Source organism: Volvox carteri (genome assembly GCF_000143455.1).
Source record: "Volvox carteri f. nagariensis unplaced genomic scaffold VOLCAscaffold_44, whole genome shotgun sequence".
Taxonomy (NCBI): Eukaryota; Viridiplantae; Chlorophyta; class Chlorophyceae; order Chlamydomonadales; family Volvocaceae; genus Volvox; species Volvox carteri.
The window spans coordinates 929,997-956,327 of record NW_003307587.1 but is presented as its reverse complement, the minus strand read 5'-3'; the positions used below and the strand labels follow the sequence as shown (position 1 = coordinate 956,327).

Sequence of the window (26,331 nt, the reverse complement as noted above, 5' to 3'; positions counted from 1 at the left end):
CGCGTATGTTCCTTGACCGCATAGGCATATCATACGAACGCAAGCTAAGGTCGTTACCTTTGGATATTGTTTGGACACACCTACACCTTCTGCAAGAAGACTTACATTGTGATAATAGCAACAGCTCACACGTGGCTGTCTGGTACGGCATCTCCTTTCACCGTGACCTCTAGCTGCACCTACCCCACAGTACGTGCGATCGGTATCCACGGCCTTGGGCTACATGTGGCAAGCGCCAATCAAACGCGTAAACGAGGAAGCGTTGCAAGTCGGAAAAAGACGCAACACACGGACAGCACTGGCAGCACACGGACGGTAACCCTCCCGCGCGCAGCAGGTCTCCGCCCAACGACCTTCTGGCACTCCGCGATTTGCCGTCTTGCAGAAACATCTCATCTACAGGCGAGGTTTACCGTCAGACCCTCTGACGGTGCGCAGTGTCATAGTCCGAACATTGGCCCACGAACGGCCCTGGGGACCCGAACGGCCTCAACGCAGGTCATCGACGTAGTCCAAACACAAACAAACATCTACCACAAGGCACTTCCGCCAGCCGTTCCCCATACACACTATACCCCTCATCCAAGCGGCACCTGCGTTGTGGCAATGCCATCCGACTATACGACGCATCCTGACCAATATCGCGTTGACACCTTCCAGAAGGAAATCCTGTCACAAAGCGAGAAACAACAGCTATTCGCTATTACTTACCACCGAACACTTCCGCTGCCTCTCCAGATCGCCAACCAGACTGCCATCACGACAACGTTCGTACCGGACCGCACCAACGCGTCCATAATAGACCGCAAAACTTTAGGATAGCAGACTCCCAATCGTTCTTCTACCAAAACGGGCACCAACCAATGTACGACTGGCACAGGTTTTCATGGTTGACGGCCTGGTGGATAAGCCGCTGTACCTGCGCCGCCACACTGTCTGGCTCCACGCCGCCAGCACCTCCACCCACTGAAACCTCCGGTGCATAGTCCCGCCCCATAAGCTTGTCAGACATACGCTTCATCACCTCTACGGCACGCGTGTTGAGGACCTGTAGGGGCCGGGATGGACAGCAGCAGCGACAGTAGTGGATTGAGGCCCATGGGTGATTATGTGTGCGTAAGGTGGGCTTCGTCGTGCGTAACTTTTGTCGTCCAGCGAAATCCAAACGGCACTAGACAGGGCGATGCAGCCTCTCCAGTGAACCAGCTTTTGGGAGCGGCCAGAAACATGGGCGATGATGGGCTCCGCAAGCCCAGGTGAGGGCGACATCGTGCCGAGCTGTTCCCTACTAATACAATCGAAAACGACCACGTCTGCAGTTCGACGCAACGCCAGTGGGTGGTGCAATCAAGGTCCTTCTAGACGGACCCATGTCAGTTCCCCGTTACCCCCGGGTTTCCTACCTCGTTGGCATCCCCCAGCTGCGCCACAGCATCCTTGAGCTCCTTCTCGCGGGTCTCCCGGCGAGGGGGGCTGGGCATGAAGGTAAGGCTTGTGGAGGTGCTACCCCTCACCGCTCCACCGCCCAGCGCATCTCGGGCCCCATGGGCGCCTGGAGGGGCAATGAGGATACACACGTGCTGGCATGTGAAGAGTTCCTTTCATTCCAGGCAGACACCGGACATGCATTTCGGTTCAAGAGGTCGATTGATGAGTTGGTCGATAGAAGGGTTGTTGGGTACCAGTCTGTGCGCGGTGAATCAGATGTCGCAGTTTTAACCCACTAAAACCAATTCCTCACCCCCTCTATTGTGCCAGCTAGCAAATGCCCCGGCCCTTTGGTGGCCTGACCTGGCGCCTACCACCACAACATTCACATGGAGCACGACACATCACCCACCCGCTTCTGTGGCCGTGTCTCCGGTTCGCGCCAGTGCCGCCTCCGTGGCCGCCTCCGTGGTGTTTAGCAGGCGCCAATTAATGAGCGGGTCGTGCACAAAGGCCTCCAACATGGCCGTAACGGACTCCTTATTGGAACGCAGCACCCGCATCACATTCTCGCACTGCGCGGGAGGAGTAGTTTAGGTTGCGAGTTGGGGGGCTGGAGCTCATCTAAGTGGGGATTTGGATGTAGAATGGAGTAAAGCTTTGAGGCCAGAGAGGCTGCTGGTTACGCAGGTACACAGCGCAGCCCATTTAACGGAATCGCGGGTGGCAGACGGCGACTGTGCGTCGAGTCCGCTGGAATGCGGATGAGTGCCGCTTACCGTGGTTCGGAAGTTGCCCTCAATGCCGCTAACCTCCATTGCCTTGATCATCATGCGGGTCAGCCGGAAGGGCACCTGCGAGGGCGCGAAGAAGGCCACGAAGTGCGGGCCCAACACGAAAACGTTAGGCCAGTCCGTCGCCCTGGCAAGCCATTCAATCAGCCCTTGCCGCATAAGGGGAAGAGGCACGGCGTTCTCCATGGCCCCTTTGCGTACAAACATACACACACCCCGAAAATCCACAGGCGGGTATTTATTTCTGCGTCGTTTCACAGGTCGACACTCCAGAGAGCGAAAGGACGTCCTCTGCAAACCCTTACGGACCAAGGCACCTGCCATACTCCGTGTGCGCGCTTGCGTTGACTTCAGCTAGCCCAGCCCAACCTGACCCAGCTCAGATCCCTCTTCACCTTCTCAGGGAACTTCTCACGGTTCATGGACGCCTCGAAGCAGTCCCCGAAATCGATGTGCAGCAGCTTGCCGCTGTACCTGTCCAACATGAGGTTGGAGGGGTGGCGGTCACCCAGCCCCAGGATGTAGCCCACCATGGACATCACGGCCGCAGAGCGAGTGTAGTTGGTACGGCGGTCAAGCCACACCTCGCTGTTCCGGCTCTTGAGCCACAAGACCTGAGCGCACGCAGAGCAGGGAGAAATAGTAAAGAATAAGACACGAAACAGCAGCTCGCACAGCGCAGGGGAAAGGAAAACGCCTCGACAGATGAAAAGTGAAACTGACTTGATCCACTGACTCATGTGCGGAGGACCGCCGCGGGGCCCTTAACACCCCTCCCCACCACCCAGCACCACCTTTACATCCGCTCACACTTCCCCACCTTGTGCAGGTCCTCTCCGCTGGTTGAGTCCAATGCAAACTCAAACACCTCAACCTTCTGAATGACCGTCAGGTGATCGTAGTCAGGTGCCATGCCCAGCATCAGCCGGTGCTCCCAGTTGAGCGGAATCTTGCGAGCCTCCCTGAGAATGACATGACGTAGAGATACAGGTCACAAGGTCAGGTCGGACTAGACCAAGCCGGATTACAAGAGCAGTGTAACCCACCACGTCAGATTAGACACAGGGCCGCAGAAGATCTGACCGGGGTCGCACACTCACAGGGACATGCAATGTGGTCAGCACGGAAGGCAGCCATGCAGCAGCAGCGGTTTTTGCAGCAGTAGCAAAGGCCTCCCTCGAGCCGCGACATCGACACAAGAGGGCAGAAAACTGCCCTCTCGTCACAAGTCTATACAGGCCTTGAGACCCATCTCACATTGCTGTCCGTCTGCTCCTTCACCTCCCTATATAATATATATATGTGCCGACGTGTGCGTGCGCACGCATATACATACATAGATACATACATGTGCACACATTTCCCGGGGCCCCCTTGTTTCCCCCTCCACTGCACCTGTACTCCCGAATGAGGGCGTGCAGGGTGTCGCAGTTGGGCACCCAACCAATGAGGCCGCTGTTGGGGCTGAGCGGGATGACGGCGTAACGCGCAATGGACAAGTCCCTCTCCGCAGTGATGCGGTCGTGAGCCAACATGGTGTTCACCAAACCGAACAGCTGCATCACACGCTCGTCCTGACGCAGGTCCTCGTGACCCTGCATGGGGGCGTGGGGGAATGAAGACAGTCAAGGGGCTGCGGGAGGGATATGCGGGAGAGTAAAGCGGAGTAGCGAGGTTGATATTGATGCATAAATGAACTGCATGGTCTGCATGCGCTACATGCGAGTGTGTCATCAACGCGTGGACATACGGACGGACATACAGGCATGGGGGAGCCTGCTTAATGGCGTTTGCTTACGCCGATCGCAATGTACCGCCGCCGCCGGCAGTACATCACGCCGGTCTGGCACTAGGAGTCCGCGGAGAGGATGTCAAGCGGGGTAACTCTCCCGCCCTGGGAACCCTCCTCTTCACCACCTCCCAACCCAAGGAGTCAGACCGCCTCCCGCGGAGAGAAGGGCCCCCCTCCCTCCGCGCGGTACACGCGGCTCCACTGACCTTGAGCAGGAACATGTATTCCGAGCCGTCGCCACCGTGGATGGTGAGCTTCCGGGGCCGCTGCTTGGACGAGATAACGTGCAGCTGCGGCGCAAACGCTGCAATGGTGACCAGCGGCTCGCCGGCGATGTACGTGCCCGGCACCGCCAGCTCCAGTCCCTGTAGGAAAGGAGCAGCACAGGCCGCAGTGTGCCGCGGGTGTCAGCCCTTTTGTCAGAGGACACAGCCGCAAGTGGCTTGCTTCGCTCCACTTGTGCAACCTTAGCAGACTGCGGTCCTAACCTGTACCTCTCGTGGTCCCAAATCCAGTGACCTGGTCCACCACAGACACGATGTGACGTGATGGCACAGGGGGGACAGGGGACACGTGACAAGGACACCAGTGGGGGCAGCAACTTCCCCTTTCCTCTCTCCCGCTTCGTTTCGCTGCTTGGAAAGTAACACACACACATACATATACATACACACGCACAGACGTGAAGACCCTCCAAGGGCACCCACCTGCGCGCGCACGAGCGCCGGACTGACGTACTGCAGCTCCAGCGTGGTGAGAGAGTGGAGCTGCTTGTTGATGCGCTTGAAGACGTGGTAGTATAGGTCCCAGGCCTGAAGCGGAGGAAGCAGGGTGCACAAAGCGTTGAAGTGCCAGATGAAAAGGTGGCCAGATCCAAAAGAGGACGCCACGGCGGGTTATGGTAAGGGTTGAGGGCTCACATCCGTGCCCATCCCTTTCTAAGGAGTATGGCGGAGCGGATGGGAGAACCCAGGCCGAACGCGACCTCGACTAACATCATAAGTCAGTTCCGGGATACCTAGACGCATCGCTCTGTATACTCGTTCCCACTACGCCTCCCCGCGCCTCTCTCTCTCTCTCTCACCTGGTGCAGCTCCGCCTCCTTCCGACTGGCCTTGTACTTCATCAGCCACTCGTAAGCCTCGGACAGCTGCAGGAAGTATGATAGATGCGAATTAGGCGCACCGCAATTTGCAATTTCAGACGAGTGAAAGTGGTGTGACGTGACCATGTGCTACATAGAAAGAGAGGGACGCAAGCATACCATCCGGCAGAGCGGGTGGACTCGGGTCCAAAGTGGGTTGCGCGATAGTCAGGCTTGCGACGCCAAGTCTATCCGCCCGTCTTTGGGGATCCAACAAACAACAACAACAACAACAACAACAACTGCTTGCCGGTGCTCTGTCGCTGACATACTCCAGACCCCGCAAAGCTTGGCCACATCTTCCCTCCAGGAGTAAGCATGCAGCACGGGGCTGCTGGGGCTGCTGCCCCCATGGGATGAACTAAAGCTACGGCAGCAGCTGCTGCATGAGGTGCAGCTAGGCACATTAATCACCTCGTGCCTGTATGTATGTATGTGTGTCCGTACTTGCATTTCCCGGGGAGGCCAACCACACGCAACGCACCTCTCTTCCGTACGACTGCACAAATGCAATCTCCTTGAGTGTTGTGGGCCCCGCCTTTTCAAGCATTTCGTGCAGGGGCAGCAATGTGTTGAGCATGCCCTCTACGTTGCTCTCTCCGAAATACAGCCGACTGGCCTCCTCAAGACCTGAACACAGCCAGGACAACACACCCAGGAGGAAGAGTGGAGGCGGGGCCCCAAGAGGACGGCAAAAGGGCCGGCGTGTGAAAAGTTATCTCACACGAGAAATGTACGTGTTCAGCACCCCGCACCTTCCGCCCGTCAGGCGACGCAACGACAGGGTGCCGCTGTCCTCAGCCTCGGAAGTCATGTCAGGCCAGCCGCCCCTGCCGCACCCACCCGCGCCGCAAAGACAGAGACAGACAGGCAGGCAGGCAGGCAGACATCTAGACAGACAGACATCCTCTCGCGCAGCATTTCAACGCCCTCAGGAGAGGCCCCTTTCCCCTCACCCCTTTCTCAATCTTCGGATCCCGTTTCTTTCCGCGCCCTAACCCCTCCACTTCCCTGGTTAACCGGCAGGCGAGCGTGGCGTCACCACGACTCACCTTCGTGCCACATCTCATGCCACAATATGGCTATCCGAATGAGCTCCCCACTGACCAGCTGCGCCTGCTCCACCAGCGCTGCGCTGTGCTGCCGAATGCACTCCAGCACGGAGTAGGCTGCCTGGCGCCGAGCGGGGCTCTGAGACTTGGTCGCCACCAGCAGTGGGTACATGAGCGCCTGATGGGACGGCGGGTTGGAAGGACGGACAACACGGGATTGCAACGCACAATCCAAGTGGTGGCAGGCAGGTAAGCTGGGCCGCCTCAAACCATATGCACACCGACTCACACACACAGACGGTTGTCCATTCCCCCTCACGCACCTGCGGGTGATGCCGACCAATCTTGACCAGCAGGTGGTGAATGAGCTGCCGCACGTCCGTATTGTGCGTGTGGATCCGCGCAATGATTTGCGGAATGACCAGCAGCCAGGTGTCGATGGACACCAGCTGGAAGCCCTCCTGGAGGGCCGCTCGGACCTCCTCATAGGCCCCGTGGTTGAACCACAGAGTCAGCAAACGGAGAATGTCCTGAAGGGCAATGGGCACATCAGCTGCTAGCTTCATACCAGACAGTACAGGACCTGCCGAGGCAGCTAACACAGATCGACCGGTTTAACGGTATACATACAGTAAGACCATTCAGGTCAAAAGCAATAACGCAACACGCTGCAGCACCGCAGTGCGGAGCTCTCTCCCCGCCTTCCTGGGCCTTCTCTCGCCTCAATTGGTACGCGAGGAGCTATCCAGGTAGAGGATGGTGTTCAGGTGTCTACCCTACCCACCTGCAGGTTACCGGTGCGGTCTCCCGCAGCCTGACCCAGCGCCACACTCCGGAAGAAGCCCTGCACAGCGGGCGGCACATGCCCCACCGCTAGTGTCTCGTCCCGCGTGCTGGGGAACATCGGGGCGAAAAACGAGTCCAGGCAACACAGGGTCCGGCGTCTTTTTACATTAAAAAGGGAAGGAAAGTTTCAGGGAGTGAGGAGCCGGACAGCTAGCTTTGGTGAACGGATTCCAACAACGCGCAACAGGCAAGACGGCACCTCGACGCCCCCTTGCCTCACAAATCATAACTCGGATGTGAGCGGCACAGACGAAGTGCAAGTTTCGGCGGTCGGTTTCGAATCGCAACAGAGGCTACCGTGGCAAGGTAATCACTAAGGCGGCGAGGGCCAGGCAGGGCAGGAAAGCGAAGGGCACGCGCAGCGGCTGATGTGTTGGCGGGTTGTTGTTCCTCCGCACGCCACCCTAGGTACCTGTAGTGCACCGATACGGCCACGTTGAACAGCGCCCACTGGTGCCACGCCTTGGCCCAGTTGGGTGCGTGCTCGGTCGCGGAGCGGAACGATTCCAGGTTCTCCTTGATGACCGCGGGATTGTCCAGCTTCTGCTCGGTAGCGAGGACACCGCGGACAGCAGAAAATAGGGCCGGGATAGGCACAGTACCATGGCAGAGTATTACGGGATACGGATGACGGGGTTCACCCAACCCACTAAAACCACCTGGCCGGAGCGCGAGGACAGCGACATATGTTCCGTTCCGACCACCTGCCATCACATGCCCCAGAAACTGAAGTTGCGGGTGTCTGGCAGCAAGTAATGTAGAGGACAACGGGTAGGTGGGCTAGGAGGCGAAATGCGGACCTGGTCATGTATGCAGTCACGTACAACACCCAGAGGCCGTGATGTGCTTTCCAAGGGAGGGGAGGAGGGAGGGAGGGATCCGCGGAAACGAGCCTCACACTGGCGAGCCCCAAGATAATGGGCATCACTACACCGGGACCGAACCCTCTCGGCGCCTCGTTGCAACATTCAGAACGACGAACGACATCGGAACGTTTCTACTCCTTTTGCTTTTCCTGTTATACCAACCACCGTATTCCCCACGTTCCCCCGGAACCGTTTCCACAGCATAGCTCATTGTATAATCCCACCCAGAGAGAAATACCCACCCAACCATTCTGTCTCCCTTATGTCAACCCTGTGGTCCCGTCACGCCCCCGTGCAAAACCGCACCCCCGTCTACATGCCCCTACAGTCTACACACATCAGCACAGCAGGGCAAAGCGCGAAAAACCACTCACATCGTTCATGGCCCACTGCCACATGCCCAGTCGGAGGAAAGCCCGGCCGTTGAGGGACGCCTGGGGCCGGTCCAACCAGCGAGAACCTCCACCGGGTGCGGTGGCGGAGGCAGTGGGCGCGACAGCAGGGGCCTTCGCAGCGCTGGCAGCCGGAACACCGGCGGCCGTGGTTGCCGTACTTGCCGCAGCGGCTGCGGCAGCGGCGGCCGTTGCCGCGGCGGCAGCCGCCGCTGGCGGCACCGCATTTGCTTGCAACTCTTGGACCTGCGTGAGTGCGTGTGCGTATGTATGTGCTTTAATGGGATCAACAATCTGCGCCGCGGGCAGGAGAGCTGGACACGACGGCACGCGTGTAACGCTTCCAAAGGAGGCAGTCCATCAAACTAGCGTATTCGGCACCATTATGTCGGACCAGTCCTTACATTACACAGCCTTCATCGGACTCTCCCTGGATCCCCCCTCCTTGTAAGTCACATGAGAAAACCTGAAAACCCACTCAGCTGCAACCCGCTCCATTCCCCCTACGTGCTGGTGTGGTCTGATGTGATGTGGACCTGGTGTTCCCTTCCTTGCAGCTCCGGAGCCCCTTCCGTGCAGTCGCAGCCAGGTGCGTACCAGGTCCTGTAATCGGTTGCACGCCTCCGTCCTCTGGCCCTGCGTCCACAGGTGCTTGAGGAAGGCCAACATCACGTGGGGAGCCCCGCTACCGGCGCCGTACCCCGGCTGGCCCCGCTGGTTGATGGACATGGGGTTGTAGCGGAGCAGCTGCACGGGCAGCGGACGGAGGAAGAGGCGACCGACGACATGGGACAAGGGCGGCGATAAGTCCAGGCACACATGAAAACTGAAAAGGTAAAACCATGCACTGCTATTCACAGCCGGGCGGCCGGATAATTAGGTGCGCATGACCACCTTCTGATCTGCATCAAGACAACCCAGATAGGTCACACAGACAGCAGCAACTCAACAAAGCGCACAGGGCCTCAAGGCATTTCGCCTCACGGTTTGCACTGACAGTATTCGGAGTTCCCATCCCAGCTGCCAGTCAATCATTTAGTCAGTTAGTCAGTTACTTAGTCACCCAGTCGGCCAGCTGCAATGCCGCACCCGTCCAAACCTCCTATCGGCGGTCATTCACCCGCATAGGAGAACCCCACATAGGAGTCTGTTCAGGTCGGTCAGATAGGCCCAACATCCCTCAGCCACCTAGAAAGCAGCAGTCACAACGACGCGTGCACATGCACACACGGCGATAGTACGCACCTGCAGCAGCATGCGGTAGGCTTGCCGCTGCCGTCCGCTCTTACGACAGAGGCTCGCAAACTTGAGCCAGTTGTCCACGTCCTGCGTCAAGACCCCGATGGCGCTAGACGTTAGCTCAAGATTACAGTAGGGTTAGCTACTCCATTATACATACTGCCTGCACTGCCAATACCTGGGCTGGGCGATGTCAACACTGCAGGGACCAACATCCGGGGAAACAGGCTGTGACGCCCCGCGTCCGCTCAATGCGGGTCCGTGGACACACTTGCCATGTGCTTCCCCAGCCCGCACCCACAAGTCGCAAGAGAGAGCGCACAACCCAATACCCAACCCAGCGCCCCCTTGGCACTCGGCACACGTGGCCCCGGGTGACTACCACCACCACCACGACCACCACGCCCCTGCTCACTGTCTCGCCCCCACCGCGGGAATCCCTCCCTCCCTTCCCCAACCTTTACACCGTCACCCACCCTACCTGCGCCATGGGCACCACCAAGCTGCGAATGGAGAAGAGGCTCTGCCAGACCTCCACGTGTCGCTGAACCCCCCGCAGCCGGTCTCGCCACAGCTGCTGGATGAAGCTGATGCGGGAGTCGGAGCCCGCTGGGTCGACTGGGAGCGGAGCGGAGCGGCGGGAGGGAGGGTAAAGAGTATGAACATGCGGATGTATGGACTCCTGCGGGCGTGGACATATCTAGTAACACACGTACTATGGTGGTAGGCCGTATAAGGCAACACGGGGAGGACTGCTGACGAAGGGCGCCAGCTTCTGGCATGAAGAGGATATTGCTATCAGGCCTTCAACAGCGACCCGGGGCAGTTGCTCCAGAGCCACATTACCCCGAAACCCAATGTCATCCCCCCTTCCTCCCCCTCCTCCCCCTCACCCGCTCGCCGCTCCAGCGCCTGCTTGTACGCCACCACCTCCTCCAGCTCCGCCAGCTGCTGCACCCGCACCATGTCCGTGTAGGCCCGCTCGTAGCTCTCACCCACCAGCGCGGCAAGGTCAGTCACCATCAGCTCGCGAGCGCGGTCCACGTGCACCTTGGCGGATTCGAACTGGGGCCCGGCAATGAGGCAGGGAGAGAATGGGCATGTGGGAAGCTCATTAGGACTAGGATGGCTCTTTAAGGAAACCCACAGTGGGTCAGTGAGAGAATGGGGACTAGAACAGCGCGGAAGTCGCTGCAAGCTGAGTAACAACCCAAACAACACGTGGTGGGTGTTGGGGGGAAATCATATGCGAGAAAGTGGGAAATGAACTGCCGGTGACCAAGAGGTCCGACACTGCTGGTGGGAGTGAAACGCAATGAAGTCATCGACCCGGAGGCATGGGGAGAAAGTCGCCTAGCTGGTGGGCGCAAAAAGATCGCGCGAGCGACTGCAAGAGGAAGTAAACTTGCAACGCAGCCACACGCAGCCAAAGTAGGAATTACTTTCAGTTCCATTTCCCTGGTTGTGGTAAGAGGCATACAAGACCAGGATTGATCCCCACCCACCGACATGCGCCGGCACACACCAGCTATCCGGGCACCGCGCAGTACCCTGGTGCCACACACACCTGGTTGCTCCTCACGCACAGCACAGCTCGCAAAAAGGCCCCAGTGCCGGTCTGGCTCTGCGGGCCCACATCAGGGTTGTCGATGGTGTCCACATACGACGACATCTCCTCCCAGGCGCCCATGTGCCAGGCGGCATGTGCGGCAATCATGGCCATCTCCCGGCGCACATGCGGCTCCGATTTGCGCCATTCCGTACGACACAGATTGGACAGGTTCTCCCACTCCGCCAAGTTGGCCAGACATCGCATCTTGCCTAGGAGGGCCTGGGGGCGAGGGAACGGAAACCGGAACGGAACGGACTCGACCGGTTGCACCGAGAGTCAACATGATTATGTGAGTCCAACGAACCCTGCAGTCCCCACACAGCCCGACAGCTCCGGCAAACGCCTACAGTAACACCTGGATGAGGAGACACACTCACTGCACCGCAAGCGACCCCTAGGTTGGACTCTCATACCTAGTGGGCTCCCCAGTATAGTCCCAGTAGACTGTCCCCCATCTCACTCCGCAGGTTGTTCCGGAACATTCGCGGCCACGTTTGGAAGACGTCTGGGTCCACGATCGTCTTTCCCAAAACCCTGCCCCCCCCTCGCTGCACCTGCCGTACAGCTGCTTACCGTGTGGTACTCGATGCTGCCAGGGGCCTCCCGCTGCAGGCGGCGCTCGTACGCATCCAGCGCCTCATCCCACCGGCACAACTTCTCGTACCTGCATTGTACGCGTCGGGGCGGGCGCGCAAACAAGGTATACTCATGACCTAGAGGTTTGTGGATTCCTATTGGCTTCAAGTGAGGTGATGGGAACTGACGCATCAATCCACGACCCCAGTATCCCGCAGGAATTAGCTCCATCCTAGGTGGGATCGGAATCGCTTTCCCACCTCCCACCTTCCAAGCCCCCACTGCTGCGTCTCCCCTTCACACACACGCACCAGCTCTCCTTGAGCTCCATGTGCAGGTGCTTCTGAGCATACGTAAGCACACCCACAGCTGCCTCGGGCTGTCGCAGCTGGTTGTTGATGTGGATGAGCGCCTCAATGGCGGTCTGGGGACTGGTCTGAAACTCCAACTCCTGAGACGGCGCACGCAGCGAAACGGAGCAGTATCAGGTATCAGCAACAGCAGCGGCGGATTATGATTGAGAACCGGGGGTTGGGGATAAGGACGGTAATTGCCATCCATCACCAGCGACAGGCAGCCCCTGTTCCCTCCGTCCCCTCTCCTAGCCCCTCACTCCTCACTCCTCGCTCCTCCGATGGCGCACCGGTCACCCACCCACCTTATAGTGCAGCGCCTTGGCGAACGCATGGCACTTCTCCGCCAGCGCCCCCAGTGTGCGGGTGTCCAGGGGCAGCCGCTTGTCATCGTGCTCCATGAACTCAGCAAGGTTGAGCAACGCCGTCACGGTCTCGGGGGGAATGGTGGGGGACGCCAGCGCGGCCTAGGGGGAAGTCGGCCCAGAGGGGCAAGGGGACCCCTCAGTGGGAGGCGGGGCTATCACCCGTTGCCACCGCTGCTGCCCTCGGCGACGTTCCAACACCCCTTCCGGTGTAACCCACCTACCGAACACCGTCACACGTATGCGCATAGATTAACGCCCGGCCGCCCGACAGTCAGACAAACAGTCAGACAGACAGACAGACAGACAGACAGACAGACAGACAGACAGACAGACAGTCAGACAGACAAGCAGACACACGCACAGATACACAGCTGCCGAGCTCACCTCCAAGCTGCGCACGAGCTGTTCCTGCAGTGCAGGGTCCAGGTCCGCCCAGCAGCTCACAAAGCCAGCGGCGAAAAGCTCACGAGCCATGGTGGGGTGGACCTGCGGCGCGATAAATTTATGGGCGGATCAGGTGTGGCGGGACGTGGCGGAGGAAGACACGGGGGGAAAGACGAACCGCGAACGAGGGACGGAGCGAAAGACATCCGTGATACAATCCGCGCGCACAGCACCACACTGCCGACTGTTACAGACCTAGCACTCCAGCTGCGCTCAACAGCAGCAAACGCATGACGGTGTCCATGGATTGCGCTGCACCCATTGTGCCGGGCGGAAACTGGACCCTGCCGCCAGCCACCCAGCCATCCGCAACGGCACGCACTTGTGCTAGCCCGTAGCATGCCCTCAACGCGGGCGAGGGGCTCTCCTTGAGCAGCTCCACACTGAAGTTCCGCATCCACTCCGCCCAGTCCTCCTTCGTCACCCGGTGACTGCTCTCCCACGCGCGGCGAAGTACCCCCGCGTTGACGGAGAGCTTCGGGGGAGGCCCTGAGGATGGAGGTGAACAGTGCCGGCCAAGGCGGCCAAGCGGGCAAGCGTTAAGGAGGAGGGCCCAAGCAAACGTGAGGAAGCGGGGCCCCGCAAGTCAGTCAGCTCTTCGTGTTCCCCTGAGCCCCCTCCTTCCAGCAGCCCGAAACCTCCCAGACACACAAAAAAAAACCTAAAGGTCTCTACCCTCCTGCCATGACGCAGCACTTGCCCAGCTAGTTTCACCCGGTCTGTTATCACCTGTGTCCGGTTGTGGCGGCTGGTGGCCGCCTCCCCCTTCCGCCTGCATGCGCGCCAGCAGGTCTATCTCCATGGCCCAGTTGCCACTGACACCCACCGCAGCTCCCTCCCAGTCCTCCGCATCGCTCATGCAGGGCGGCGATACGGAGCAGACCTTATGCGCCAGCCGCTCAAACCACTCGTGGTGCAATCTGTGCCGCTGGCAGATCTGGAGGCCGCACCCGACAGGAAGGAAAGGAATGCACCGGAGGAGGTTCAGTACACATGCAGACATGCACAGATGGGTCAACAAAACGCCCACCTGCTCACCTGCTCACACTTTTTGGCGCCGCCATGGCGGCAGTGGGGTTAACCAGGACCCGACCGATGCAAACCCACATGAGATAAGCCCCGCACTCGATCAGGGCCCCGCCCAGCCAGTCAGTCAGTCAGCCAGCCAGCCAGCCAGCCAGCCAGCCAGCCAGCCAGCCAGCAGCACACGCCCTCCTATCAGACTCAGATGCCACGCCTCCACGCACCTTGCGAATCGTTGGCACGAAGATGGCGAAATCTGGTCCTAGACACACCGCCACAGCACAAATGGTATCGATTGCGTCCCGCCGAAGTTGCTCATCGCTCTGGCTATCCAGCACCTGCGCAGAGTGCGTTACATTTTGAGTGATGTTGGTGCGGTGTCCTCACATGACCGGCAGTACCATGGTTTGCGGGGGGCCAGCTTGGGCGCTTGTGCAACGGCTACCAGTAACAGCCGCCGCAAACGCAGTAAGACAGACAGGCTGCCCTTTAATTGCCACCGTCACCAGCCGCAACAGGAGCCGCACCCGCAGCACCCGGCTACCTTGATCAGCGGGTGTAGCACAGCTGATGCGTAGCCTCCCAGCTGCATTCGTGGAATAAGCTTGCGCATGGACCTGACGCGCAACAAGGGAGGAACAAGGACGGGATAAGAGCTCTACAGCCATGCAAAAGCCTCTCTGACCCGGTGGCTCACCGCCTAAGGCAGGTGCACCAGCACCTACATCAGGTATTGGAACCATATTGCCAGCGACACAGAACTGGAGCCCACGAGGTGAAAAGATGATGCACACCGCAAAGTGAAGCGGGCAACTCGAATGCCTAATCTGCCAATAGGGGCAGCAGAACGGCCTCGGACTTGGCCCACCACTCAATGCTCACGGCTCGCGGCAAGCCATCCACTAAGCTGATAGCCCTCCGCTCCTCAACCATCCCATAGCCTGCGTGCCTATCATCCAGCTGCCCGCTGTCCCCGCTGGTCCCCACCTCAACCGGTACATCATCCCCCCCAACTACTCCTCTTCCACTCCCCCACTCCACGCGGCTCCCTTCCTCCCGCGCGTCGCCGCCCCTCACCTCAGCGCCGCCCTCCGTATCTCCGCCGGAGTGGAGCTGGCCGAGGGGCTGATCAGTCGCACCATGGAGGGCAGCAGCAGGTGCAGAGAGTCGTCCACCGCGGAGCCCAGCGCCTCCAGAGCCCCCAGCGCCGGACGCACCAGGTCCCAGCTGCCAGACCGCTCCGCCTCGCCAAATACCGCAACAAACTTGGGAAGCAGCTCAGGAACATACTGCCTGCGAGGTTACGGTGGGCCCGGGGGGTGATCATCAGTCGTAGGGAACCTCCCCCTCTTGCCGCGGGATTGATATCATTAGTGGAATACTTGTGGCCATTAGTTTATACACGCACACACACACACACACAGCATCCTTTCGGTGCGCCGGCGGGGAGCCTGGGACACCCAAGAGCAGCAACACTAGAACAGATACAAGAATGTTGGGAAGCACCGGGCCCAATGGGCGTTGACAATACTTCGGGCCAGCGGTAAGCAAGGCTTTCACATGCACGCATATGAGCCCGGCGCACTGCCGCGCTGCGGGCCTGACACGCAGCTACTGAACGCACGTTGCGCCTCCCGGGGCCCAAACCACTCATTACAAACTGCGCATCTGGGACGTACAGACACACAGGTACTCAAGCGCACGTATAGACATGTAGGAGCAGGTACACACGCTTGCGGCTCAGTTTGTTGTGGCCCCTTCTTGCCCCCGTAGGCATCCTCCTCTTCTTCCTTGCTTGCTACCACCTACATGTTTCCAGTCGTGCCAGGCGACTGGTAATTGACAAAGGTGCGCCCCACTCCCCGGGGACCTTTCTTCTGTTCGGCATACTTGGAACTCCTTAACCCTTTCTTCCAGGTGCGGTTGCTTTACATCAGTCGCAACCCGTCGACCCACCGTATGTCATCCCGCAGTGCAACCCCCAAGTCCGCAATCAGCGCCAGGCAGGTGCGAGGTGAGGTCGGCCAAAACTCATGGATCAGCTGCAGCAGCTCCGGCAGGAAGCGGCGCATGTGCTGCCGCACGTACCCCACCAGCGCCCGCAGAGCGCCCAGGATCTCCTCACGAAGAGCCTCGTCACCGCCGCGAAGAACACCAAACAGGATGGGTAGCACCTGTGGCCGTACCGTGCCGCATCATACCGTACCCGTGTGTGTTTGCGTGTGAACACATGAGCAATTGGAGAAAGGTACATGAGCAGAAGGACAAGGTGGAGCAAGGAAACCAAGTCACGGGAATACATAGGAGTATTTGTTGGGGTCATTGAGGCGGGGGCACCGGGCTCACCCCATCAGTCCAGTGCTTCAGATGGATAAGCCAGAGCACCCTGAAGCTCTAAACTGACAACAAACTCAGGCCAGCCCAGCAGACTACCCAACCGATTATAAATCGCATTCGCAGCCTGAAACCCGTATCAGGTCCAGAGGCCAATCTCCACTCCCGCCAGGTCCAACGTCCCTCTCCCATTACCGCCCACCTTAGGCAGGTACGGCACCACATTGAGTTGCAACGCCTTGAAGATGGAGAGCAGCGCCCGTATGACCGCCAGGTGTTGTGAGGCCAGTGCCGGGTCCCGCAGTACCCGCATGAGCGCGTTGATGGCCACTGTGGGGTAGTAGTCCTCGGAGGAGGTCACCAGGCCGGAGGACGGAAGCAGGTCGCCACTGGCGCCGCCATCATCGCCAGGAGCTAGGAGAAAGGAAGGGGTTGTAGAGGTAGACGGGGGGTAGGGGTTAGGAGTGGGCATGGGGAAGCGGCAGAGCGGCACGAGGGGCGATTGAAGGGAAAATGAAAATCCGTAGCGAATCCGCAGCATTGCATATACATGGAGTTCGAGAGGAAGACGGGAGAGGAGCGGAAGGTAGACTTCCTTGGTTCGGAAAAGGGGAGCAGAAGATTTACATCATCAGGTCGTCAGGTCGTCAGGCAACGAAGCAAACCAGCTCTCCCGACCCCAACCCCCTATCCGTGCCCATGGGAGGCTGGGGAGGGATTTAGGAGAAGGACTTCGTAGCAGCAGGAGGAATACCTCTATTCCTCTATTTTCCAGCCCTGATCCTGACCTCTGGCTCCGGACCAATCCCAGTACGGCAGTACGGCTGCGTACTCACCCAGTCCCGCGTCCCCGCTGGCGCCCACCAGGCCCCCCCCGCCGCCACCCGCGGCTGCCGCCCCGGCGCCATGTCGCAGCGGCCGCACGCCCTCCTTCTCCAGTTTGCCCTCCCCGCTCAGACTGGCCTGGTTGACCTTGTGCGTGTGCGGATCCAGTGCGCCGATGATGCCCAGGACCTGAGTCCGGATCAAAGGGAACAAAGTCAAACAAACACAAGAGGGCTCATCGGCGCGTGAATGTGATGTTATGTGTGCATGTTTGTATGTCGAAAGTGGTGCGAGACAGGAAGTAACCCCGTGTGTAATGCGGTAATGCGACGTCATAATGGGTGTTGCCACAGGGGGCACGTGACCATGTAAAGCCCCCCAGTGGGTCCTTGAGGGCACCAGCTAGGGCCCTAGGAGGGAGGAGGAAAGAGGGAACCTGGGCAGGAGTGCATACACACCTCCAGCCGCCCGAAACAGTCAGTCCGTCCTCCGACATGGCATAAAACCGATGAGCCGGCCCAAAAGGGCTCTGACCCAGCAGTAGCAGCAGCAGCACACACGTACTTGAGGGACACCAGATGCGCCGTGACTTGTACAAACCCAACGGACGCGCACGGGTGGCAATCACAGGTCGGTAAGACCTAAGCACCTGGCCGCCGCTGTGAGGAGCGCCGGTCCCAAGATAAGCCACACAGCCGAACGTTGATGCTGATATGTACAACATGTAGGAGTATTGGGGCGACACGGACTGTCTCACGGCCCTACCTTGATGACCTCCCTCCTCTGTGCGGCATGTCCCTCGTGCAGCATCCTCAGCAGCACCGACAGCAGCTGCGGGTACTCTAGGTAGGGACCCATCACATTTCCGCAACTGGACACAATGAAGCCCAAGGTCTTGACTGCCACCACCCGCCGCCGGGCGTCAGAGTTGTCCTGAGGGAACAGGGGAGAGAGCGAGTAAGGACAACATGCACTACATACATACACACACATCAACCGCCTGGAGCAACTAACCAGCTAGAGCTTTCCAGGTGAGTTAACAAGTTCGCCAAATCGGCCGTTTACCGCTCCGTTGCGCTTGGTGCGGGTAAGGCAGTGAAAGCAGGGCGGCTGGAAATTCCGAACAACAGACCATGGCGACAGCAGTAATGGGAAGCCCCTGCTTACCCCCCCCCATGCCCCCGCACTCTCATTCACGTTCCCACCTGTATTGCCTCAATGACCAGCGGCACCACCTCGCTGATGAAGGGCCGGAAGTTGGTGCCGCTAACCTCCGCAAGCGCACCCAGCGTGGACAGCACCGTCTGGAAGCAGGAAGACGAGGACGAGGAGGACGCGGTGGAGGGGGGTTGAACCGAAGGATTTGGAAGCAGCCATGACGGCAGGCAGGGAGTCCCGCCCCCATCGGAGCCCTCCCTGGTTTCGACCCCGTCACGGCCCAAGGTCAAACAAGCCAGGCTAAGCACCTACAAGTCAGTCTGCAAACATGTTCATATCCGGGTAATCCATAAATAGATGTCCGGTAATCTTTCACTCGCCCTCCATCATCTTCAAAAATTTCACCTAAGCCCATGAAGTGCAAGGCCATCCATCCCCTGCCACCTGCTTCATTCCCTGCCCTCGTCCATTTGCCCCAATCCCCTTCGCCGCCCCAACCACCTTGATAACGTTGTTTTCGTTGACCAGGTCACCTCGGTGCATAGCGCTCTTGGCCTTGCTGGCCCCTCCCGCCACACCCCCAGTCGACCCACTTCCCGGCACCACGTCCTTGGGACCACCCAGCAACGTGGAGCCCATGATGGAGGAGGCGGCACTGGGAGCACTGCCCAGGGGAGCTGATCCAGGAAGGGGGTCGAGGATAGGGCCATTTGGAGCGGGGCGAAAAGAAGTCATAACGGCATAAGGGCATAAGGCGCGTTACGACGCGCGGACATGAGCTTGGGACTGGACCAACGTAATACTCAGTGGCAGCACCCATACACGAGGGGTCTGCATCGACATGTACCAGCACCGCACGTAGCACTGTCGTAGCACTGTCTACCTACCTAACATCGCAAGAGGGGCCCACCCCTCACTCCCACGATCGCCACATCACTCAGCCAGCAGCCACCCCTCCTCTCCCCTTGCACCCTCACGTCGTCTCCTGACCTACCTTGTACGACGCCCGCATTGGTGCCCAGGGGAATGGCAACCCCGAGGGCGGTGGGCAGAATGCTGGGACCGATGCCACGTAGCTTACCCACCAGAGCCTTTTGGATGGGCGAGACGTACGGCATGATGAGCTTGGCTGCGCTGGTAATCAACACCTCGAGCAGGTAGGCGCTCTCTGCGACAGTGCAGGCGGTTGGGGCCGAAGGGCAACAAGGGCCAGGGAGGTGAATGAGGGGTGGGTTATTGATGTGCAAGACGCCGGTAGATAGTTCACCAACACGGATTAACGGGTCACCCCTACATGTAGCAGTTCACTCATACATACGGCAGGCAAAGTTGCGAGGTGCATTGCGACATTGGAGCCCAAGTCAGCCCACTTTCCACACCCAGCGCTGACGCCCCAACCACACCGCGAGGCGACACCACACCACACCACACCGCACTTCACCGCTCCGCCACTCACCCTCCCTGGCCCGGTTGTCTGGGCTGAACTCCATGTCGTGCAGCAGCTGCAGCAGGTGTTTCCGCAGCGCCGGGTTGACATGTGCGGGGTTGCGGTCCGCCAGACGACCCACCAGGCGGATGGCCAGTGCGCGAACCGTGCAGCTCTCGTCGTTCATGCCAACAAACAGAGCCCGAAGGCAGTCCGCCTGCATGCACGTACGTACGAATGTATGCATGGCAATACAGCAGTGAGGAAATCAGAAAAGGAAACGAGAAGCCGAGGAGGGGAACGCGAACACGACGTCCAACCCGGGATATCGCACATGGTGACTGAAGGGCAATAACGCAGTGGTTGCATCAATTCAAACTACAGATCCCAGATAACTCCCAACAACAGCCCCCCCGCCCCTCCATCACTCATTACGCAATCATGATCTGCGTCTGCGCTTCGATTATGCCAGCTCGCAGGCTCTCCAATATTCATTCCAGAAGCCACAGGAGCCACAGGCGCCGTTTCCTGGTCACCCGATCTTTCCCCTCCCCTCCCCTGACCTGCGCCAAGTAGTCATCCAGCGCCGTGGTGGCCACCAGCGCCAGAAGCACCTCCTTGCGGACTCGCTCCGAGGAGTCCGCAACGGCCACCACCAGCAGCCGGTTCACACACCGCTCAACTACGCGAGTGTGCCACACGGCGGTGGCGGCACCGCCTAGCGTACACAAGTAAGAGAGGGGTCAGAGGGAGGGGGGGATCAGCGGAGGTGGCCAGGTGGCTACGACATGGTGGTGCAAGACGTTATTAAAGATAGACCGGGACAGCATACATACATACATACATACATACATACATACATACATACATACATACATACATACATACATACATACATACATACATACATACATACATACATACATACATACATACATACATACATACATACATACATACATACATACATACATACATACATACATACATACATACATACATACATACATACATACATACATACATACATACATACACACACATGCAGGGAGGAATGGCTCAAGAGGCACCAGTAATCACTGGCATTTGCGGGAAGCCCCATAATAGCAAACATTGACCCCAACCCCCTCCCAGTGAAACCCGCTTGATAATTGAATTCATATCCGTTCGCTTCCACAGAAGATTAAGGCTTAAACGAAAAGTCCCAAAAACCTTATTTGCAGCTGCTGCGGCGGCAAGTCCTGATTAGCTTTCTCTCACTAAGCTCAAAGACAACCTTTCCCGGAATCCTAAACCCGACACACCTTGCTGGCTGGCAAGCTGCTGCACCGCCCGCCCGCCGGCCCCCACCGCGGCGGCCGACAGAGCTGTCGCGGCGTGGCGCTCCAGCACCCTGCACGCCGCCAGCACTGCCGCCTGGCGGATTTCCTTGTCCGGGTCCTCGGTGTAGGCCAGGATGTGGTCGCGCATGAACTCCAGCAGCTGTATGCCGCCCAGGTCGAAGGTGCCTGGGGTCAAGACGTGAGGGGCCCCGGCAAGGGCGTCCAGGAGCGGTGCGGAAAAGGGCGCGTCGTGGGTGCACTGCCAACCTCCAAAAGGGGACACACCCAGCGAACACTGCAGACGTGATAGCTACACCCGCCAACGTGCTGCATCCTCCTGCTGTACATGATGTACTGGCATTCTCAACGTTCCGTTCGCAAGTGGCTTTAGGTTCCTGCCGTGTGGCGCCCACCGGCTGGGCCGACGGGATCCAACAAGATCCAAATCCATTTAAAAGGAATGTTTTCCGTTCCCGCCCAGTCTCGAAGTCAGGTAAATACGCATTGTACATACATACACAGCTCGGCTCTTTTCCCATTTCCGTGTTGACGCACCCAGATCCGGAGCAGCTTGGCCGCAATCCCAACACCCCGCGTGGAGGGGACCACACTTCGCGACAGGGCATGGGAGCACCAGGAGGGACCCGGACCCGGCCTAGTCCAGTCCCCTCCCGTCCAGCCCCCCTCACCTAGGGTTTGCAACGCCAGCTTGATAAGGGCGTTGCCCTGCAGCTCCCCCGCCGCGATAGCCGCACTGAGGGCAGCGAACTTGGGCTGTGGTAGCAGCATGGTATGCGGCCGGCGGGTAGGTCATGTAAGTGGGTGGTGGTAGGTAGGGCATATTGTGGGGAGCATATGCGCTGTTGCGTGCACAAACTACGTAACCCGATCGACCACCACTTTCAAGTGTCCCTCCTGTATCGTCATCCTGCGGTCCATGGCTGTGAATTTTCACCTTCCGCATGTACGCGATGTTGCGGTCTTACAGTAGCTACGTGCCCCATATTACGGCCAGTCTCTGCACTTCCGCCTTTCAACCCTTCCGCCTTGCTCCCCCTCATCATCACCTGCGTTGTCGCGCTGTTGAAGGGCCTCTTGGAGAGCACCAGACTCAGCAGGTCCAGCAGCTGGTACTGGATGTCCTCAAGCAGCTCGGGAAGCGCATTGGCCACCTGGAGGTGGGGGGCCGTATCCCCACGGGATGGGTGTGTCAGGAGATGGTGCCAGGGGGCAACAACAAAACCAACCAATGGCGCTACCCCGGTTCCCAAGACGGACACGCAGGCTACTGCCCAGTACGGGCAACAGAGCGTCATGGGCGATAGGATACCAAAGAGCGTGACCAGGCCCAGCCCTCACCCGGGACTGGTATGCTCGCAGCTTTCCTCGCTCGCACCTTTCCTCCACATCCCTCTCCGCCTACTTACCCCTTTCCCCTCCCCACCACCACCCACCTGTGTCAGTGAGGACACCAGCACCTCGCTGATGCCCGTCAGCACCATGGATTCAATCAGTGCAGCCGCGTACGGCCGACACAGCGGGCCCAGCGCAACTGCCAACATGCCCACACACTGGAGCGCCTCGGGGCAGGTGGCGGGACGGGGCCGCGCAGCAGCACGGGCGGCAGGGGGCACGGACAGCGCCTCCCGGATGGCTGCATAGATGGGCTGGAGGTAGCCCTCAAAGCCTGAGGACCAGCACAAGCATGGCACGTAACACACGAGCCGTTGAGACACAGGACCACATTAGCACGGGTTCTAACGGTTCCTTGTGGCGGCATGGCATGGTCCCTTCCCCTAGGACAGGTTCAGGACTCCCGAATGCCTGTGAATCGCTGGCTCTGCCGCCCTTACCCCCGTGATACCTTTGCGGAATTTCCTCCTCCTCAAAACACACCCACACCCACACACCTGCAGCACAGTTAACTCGGGCCAGTGCCGCTGCCATATCCGCCAGCGCTGCAAAGGCCGCCCCCCGCTCCGGAGGATTCTTAAGCACCGTCAGCAGGAACGCAATGGCGCGAGATAGGTACTCTGCGGGTGGGCAGGGGATACGGATAAACGGTTGGAAAGAGGGGATCCGGGGCGGCCGACAGCACTTGGCCACACGGAGCGCACGGAGGCGCGGGTGCGAGGATGAGACAGGCAGGGATGGGCCAGGAGGGGGGGGGTGAGCAGAGGCGGCTCAGCTACCTGATGCAAACCTCTCCGGTGAGAAGGCCGCCATGCGGGGCAGCAGGTGGATGACGGCCCGGCGGATGTTCTTCTCCTTGCTGTCCTTGTAACGGAACACGTTCTCGACCACCTCCTTGTACCTACAGGCAGGCAAGCAGGCAGGCATGGAGATGGGGACAGGAATTTCTCATGCACCTACCACATGAGGTTGCTAGGGGCAAGGTCAGCGGGAGGTCTAGGACCCCAACTGGATGGGCTTTGCGGGAGCCTGGTGCGGGGGGGCTGGGTAGGGCTAGGTGGGGCAAGGTGGAGAAAGAGTGCTACGGTCTAGGAAAAGAGGGGGGTGAGTGACACCGACTTGCGTGTGTATGTGTATGTGTGCGTGTATATGGGTTCAGGAGCACCGCTTAGGACTGACTGAACACGGTGGAACTGCAGTACAGCGCAGACACCCACAGCCGTACCCACACGCACCCACCTCGCCAGCATGAACTCCCCGGTGTGTTGCAGCAGCTCCGCCAGCGCCAACAGAGATCCGTGGATGGATTCCGCCGAGGGCATGGAGCCCGTGCGGTGGTCCCGCTTCATGCCGCGCATGGTCTGCTCGAAAAGCTTGTAGTACCACTGAACACGGTAGCGAGTCTCACGCTTCTCAACCAGACACAGGCAAGCCTGGGTGGGGTCGGGTGCGGGAGCAGGCGCAGCGACGGGGATCGCTAAGTCGCTACGACGCACTACGGGATTCAACGACGTGGCGAGGTCCCCAGGGCGGGTGGGCTTTCCAACGGCCGGTTGGACCGGTTACCATTACTCGGCCTCAGACCCACCTTGAGAGCCCGCACCGCCGCCTCCCGTATGTGTTGCTTGGGGTCCCGAAGGGGGAACCACACTGCATCGATGAAGCTCTTGACGTGCACGTTGAACACCGCGGGGGCCGACTCCGCCGCCTCGTGCAGCACCAGCAGTGCGGTGAGGCGCCGGGACTCGGAGGGCTCCACGTGGGGGTCGCACCAGGACAGAGCGCGGCGGATCTGAGGGTGGGGTGCGGGAGAGGGAAAAGGGAATGGGAAGGGTGGGGGGACGACGACTGGTTCTGGATAAGATGCAGGAATGCATAACAGGTACTCATTAGTGCTGTTTGTTCCGTACGAAACACTTCCTTTCGTCCTCCTTCCATGCGGCTGCCCTCCCACTGGGGCTACCGGCATGCCATTGCCCAAGCCCGCCCGTGCCGTCCAAGTCCCCCGCCCACACCCACTCACTTCCTTCTCCACGATATCCGACGTCATGGCCCCACCGCTCCGCACCAAGTGCCCCAGCGTGTGTGCCGCTGTTTCACTGAGTGTGGCATCTTCGCTGTCCTCAAGCACGCGGGACAACATGCTGGCCAGCCGGGACGTCTTGGCCGCGTCATCACCCGAGAGCTGCAGGCGTGGCAGAGCGAGCGGAGGAGGTAGCGGTATATCGGGCGGTAAGGCAAGGACTCAGCCACCCTAGCCCCCGTGAACTGAACTGAACCGACCCCGAATATGGAGTAAAGCGGCCGGGGGGGTGAAACGAATCACGGAGGAGTGAAGCTGCTGCCAAGTAAAGGGTGTAAAGCGGGGGGAGGGGGACAATGCTGGTGGTAAACCAAAGTTGCAATGAATGTCGGCCCCGTCGACATGGTGCCGATGTAGCCAAGCAACGAGGGGGACGGAGGGAAGCACGGTCAGAGGAAACGGTGGGTGAAGGAACGTGACGTCGAGGGCCCATGGCTCCCTTCCCCAGGATGCAAAGTGAGTGGTTGGCGCCATAGGGTCCCGGTTCCATCTGCTGGCAAGTGCGTTATGCGCTACGGCAATCTCACCTTGACATCAGTGAGCTCATCAATCGCAAGCACGCCACCCATACGACGGGTGATGTCGTTCCTGGGTGCGAACGCCGGGTGGGTTACAGGGCATGTTTCCAGGGGTCGGGACATTTGCATTTACAGCATACATACAATTCTGGAAGGATAGCATGCCGCCAAACCAAATAATAACTCAATGTCTGAACCCCCGGGTACGCGCAACTCAACAGCATCCACGGCACCGCACCCCACACAACACACATCAACTATCGGAACGCAGTTCACGCCCAGAACCCCACAGCGCTGCACCAACATCTCCCGCATGGATGCGGAATACCCACCCCTTAAACAGCATGCTGGCGATGCGAGTGTAGAGGTCGGACATCAGCCGTCCGAAAGCCTCTAAAGAAAGGTCCCGTGCCTCCGCCTCAACATACTCCAAGAGGCCTTTATCCCCATCCTTTGCACGGCGCTCCCATGCACCAGGGCGGCATAACTCCTCAAGGTGCCGAGAGAGCGTGTCGGCAGCCTTGAAAACTGGTTTAGCCGTAGCCGGGCCAACACCTGATAACATCATGGTCTGTAGCCGCTCAACAGAGCTTACAGGGCTGTGAAGAACTGTGGGCTGCGGTCATCGCGGCCCGAGCTTTGCCTCTCTTCACGTCGCTACTTTGTTCATAAGAAAAGTTATCCTTTCCGATATATTGTATGTATGGAAGGGCATGCGCTATAGACCTGTAATTGCGAGCATAAACGGGCCGACGAGGGTTTTAATTAAACAGAGGCAGCTAGCGCTAAGGTGTCCTTTCTATAATTGCCTAGCTTGAATCGCTCCGACAGCACTCTAACCTACTGGCCAAGCTGTCTGCCCTATCGACAGATGCGGTTGCCATTTTACTAACTGGCGGGCGGCTAGAGCCATTCAGCATGCCTTGACATAGTACCTACTGAGAAGCATATTTCACTGCTAGTTTCAATAGATTCGGTTCCTGTGCTCGTCACGTGCGTACGGCGAACGTATGCTCCCGGCAACCAGATTTTGATCCACGGTCCACTGCACTACTCGTGCCTACTGGCCACCCGCCATCCTCCCTTCAGCCCTACGTTCCTTGTGGACGCTTGCACATATGCACATACGTGGATGATGTTATCCGTCTGCCTTTGCCAGGCTTTGCCACTTGTTCCTACGCCTCAAGGGCATAATCCGAAGAATCGTCAATCCCCCGGCTATCCGTTGCTGCAAATCATTGCCTCTGTGCTAGAAAGGCCTGATCGAAAGGGGATACTTGACGAGGAAAGAGGAAAGAAACCCCTAGCTAAAAGACAGCACTG

General features: G+C 59.1%; 1 protein-coding gene across 1 annotated transcript; it reads right to left on the bottom strand.

Annotated features, from left to right (window-relative positions):
• Positions 1 to 841: 841 nt before the first annotated feature.
• VOLCADRAFT_65073 (target of rapamycin, growth-regulatory PI3K-like protein kinase) lies at positions 842 to 25,573 on the bottom strand (the record flags this gene model as incomplete). Its single annotated transcript, XM_002954584.1, has 49 exons — positions 842 to 1,048; positions 1,404 to 1,516; positions 1,841 to 2,003; positions 2,208 to 2,282; positions 2,618 to 2,836; positions 3,043 to 3,184; positions 3,618 to 3,817; positions 4,221 to 4,379; positions 4,722 to 4,826; positions 5,099 to 5,164; positions 5,643 to 5,788; positions 6,211 to 6,388; positions 6,534 to 6,740; positions 6,995 to 7,103; positions 7,469 to 7,599; positions 8,297 to 8,428; positions 8,912 to 9,061; positions 9,560 to 9,640; positions 10,035 to 10,162; positions 10,447 to 10,618; positions 11,121 to 11,384; positions 11,739 to 11,829; positions 12,053 to 12,192; positions 12,400 to 12,561; positions 12,847 to 12,948; positions 13,229 to 13,381; positions 13,812 to 13,936; positions 14,114 to 14,267; positions 14,474 to 14,546; positions 15,007 to 15,218; positions 15,882 to 16,103; positions 16,466 to 16,609; positions 17,128 to 17,277; positions 17,854 to 18,021; positions 18,294 to 18,392; positions 19,281 to 19,414; positions 19,703 to 19,889; positions 20,236 to 20,354; positions 20,968 to 21,180; positions 21,684 to 21,768; positions 22,062 to 22,166; positions 22,449 to 22,661; positions 22,921 to 23,027; positions 23,187 to 23,308; positions 23,647 to 23,840; positions 23,996 to 24,199; positions 24,431 to 24,592; positions 25,018 to 25,078; positions 25,341 to 25,573. 49 exons carry the CDS (start codon positions 25,571 to 25,573, stop codon positions 842 to 844), a joined length of 7,281 nt encoding a protein of 2,426 aa, XP_002954630.1.
• Between the last annotated feature and the right edge of the window lie 758 nt (positions 25,574 to 26,331).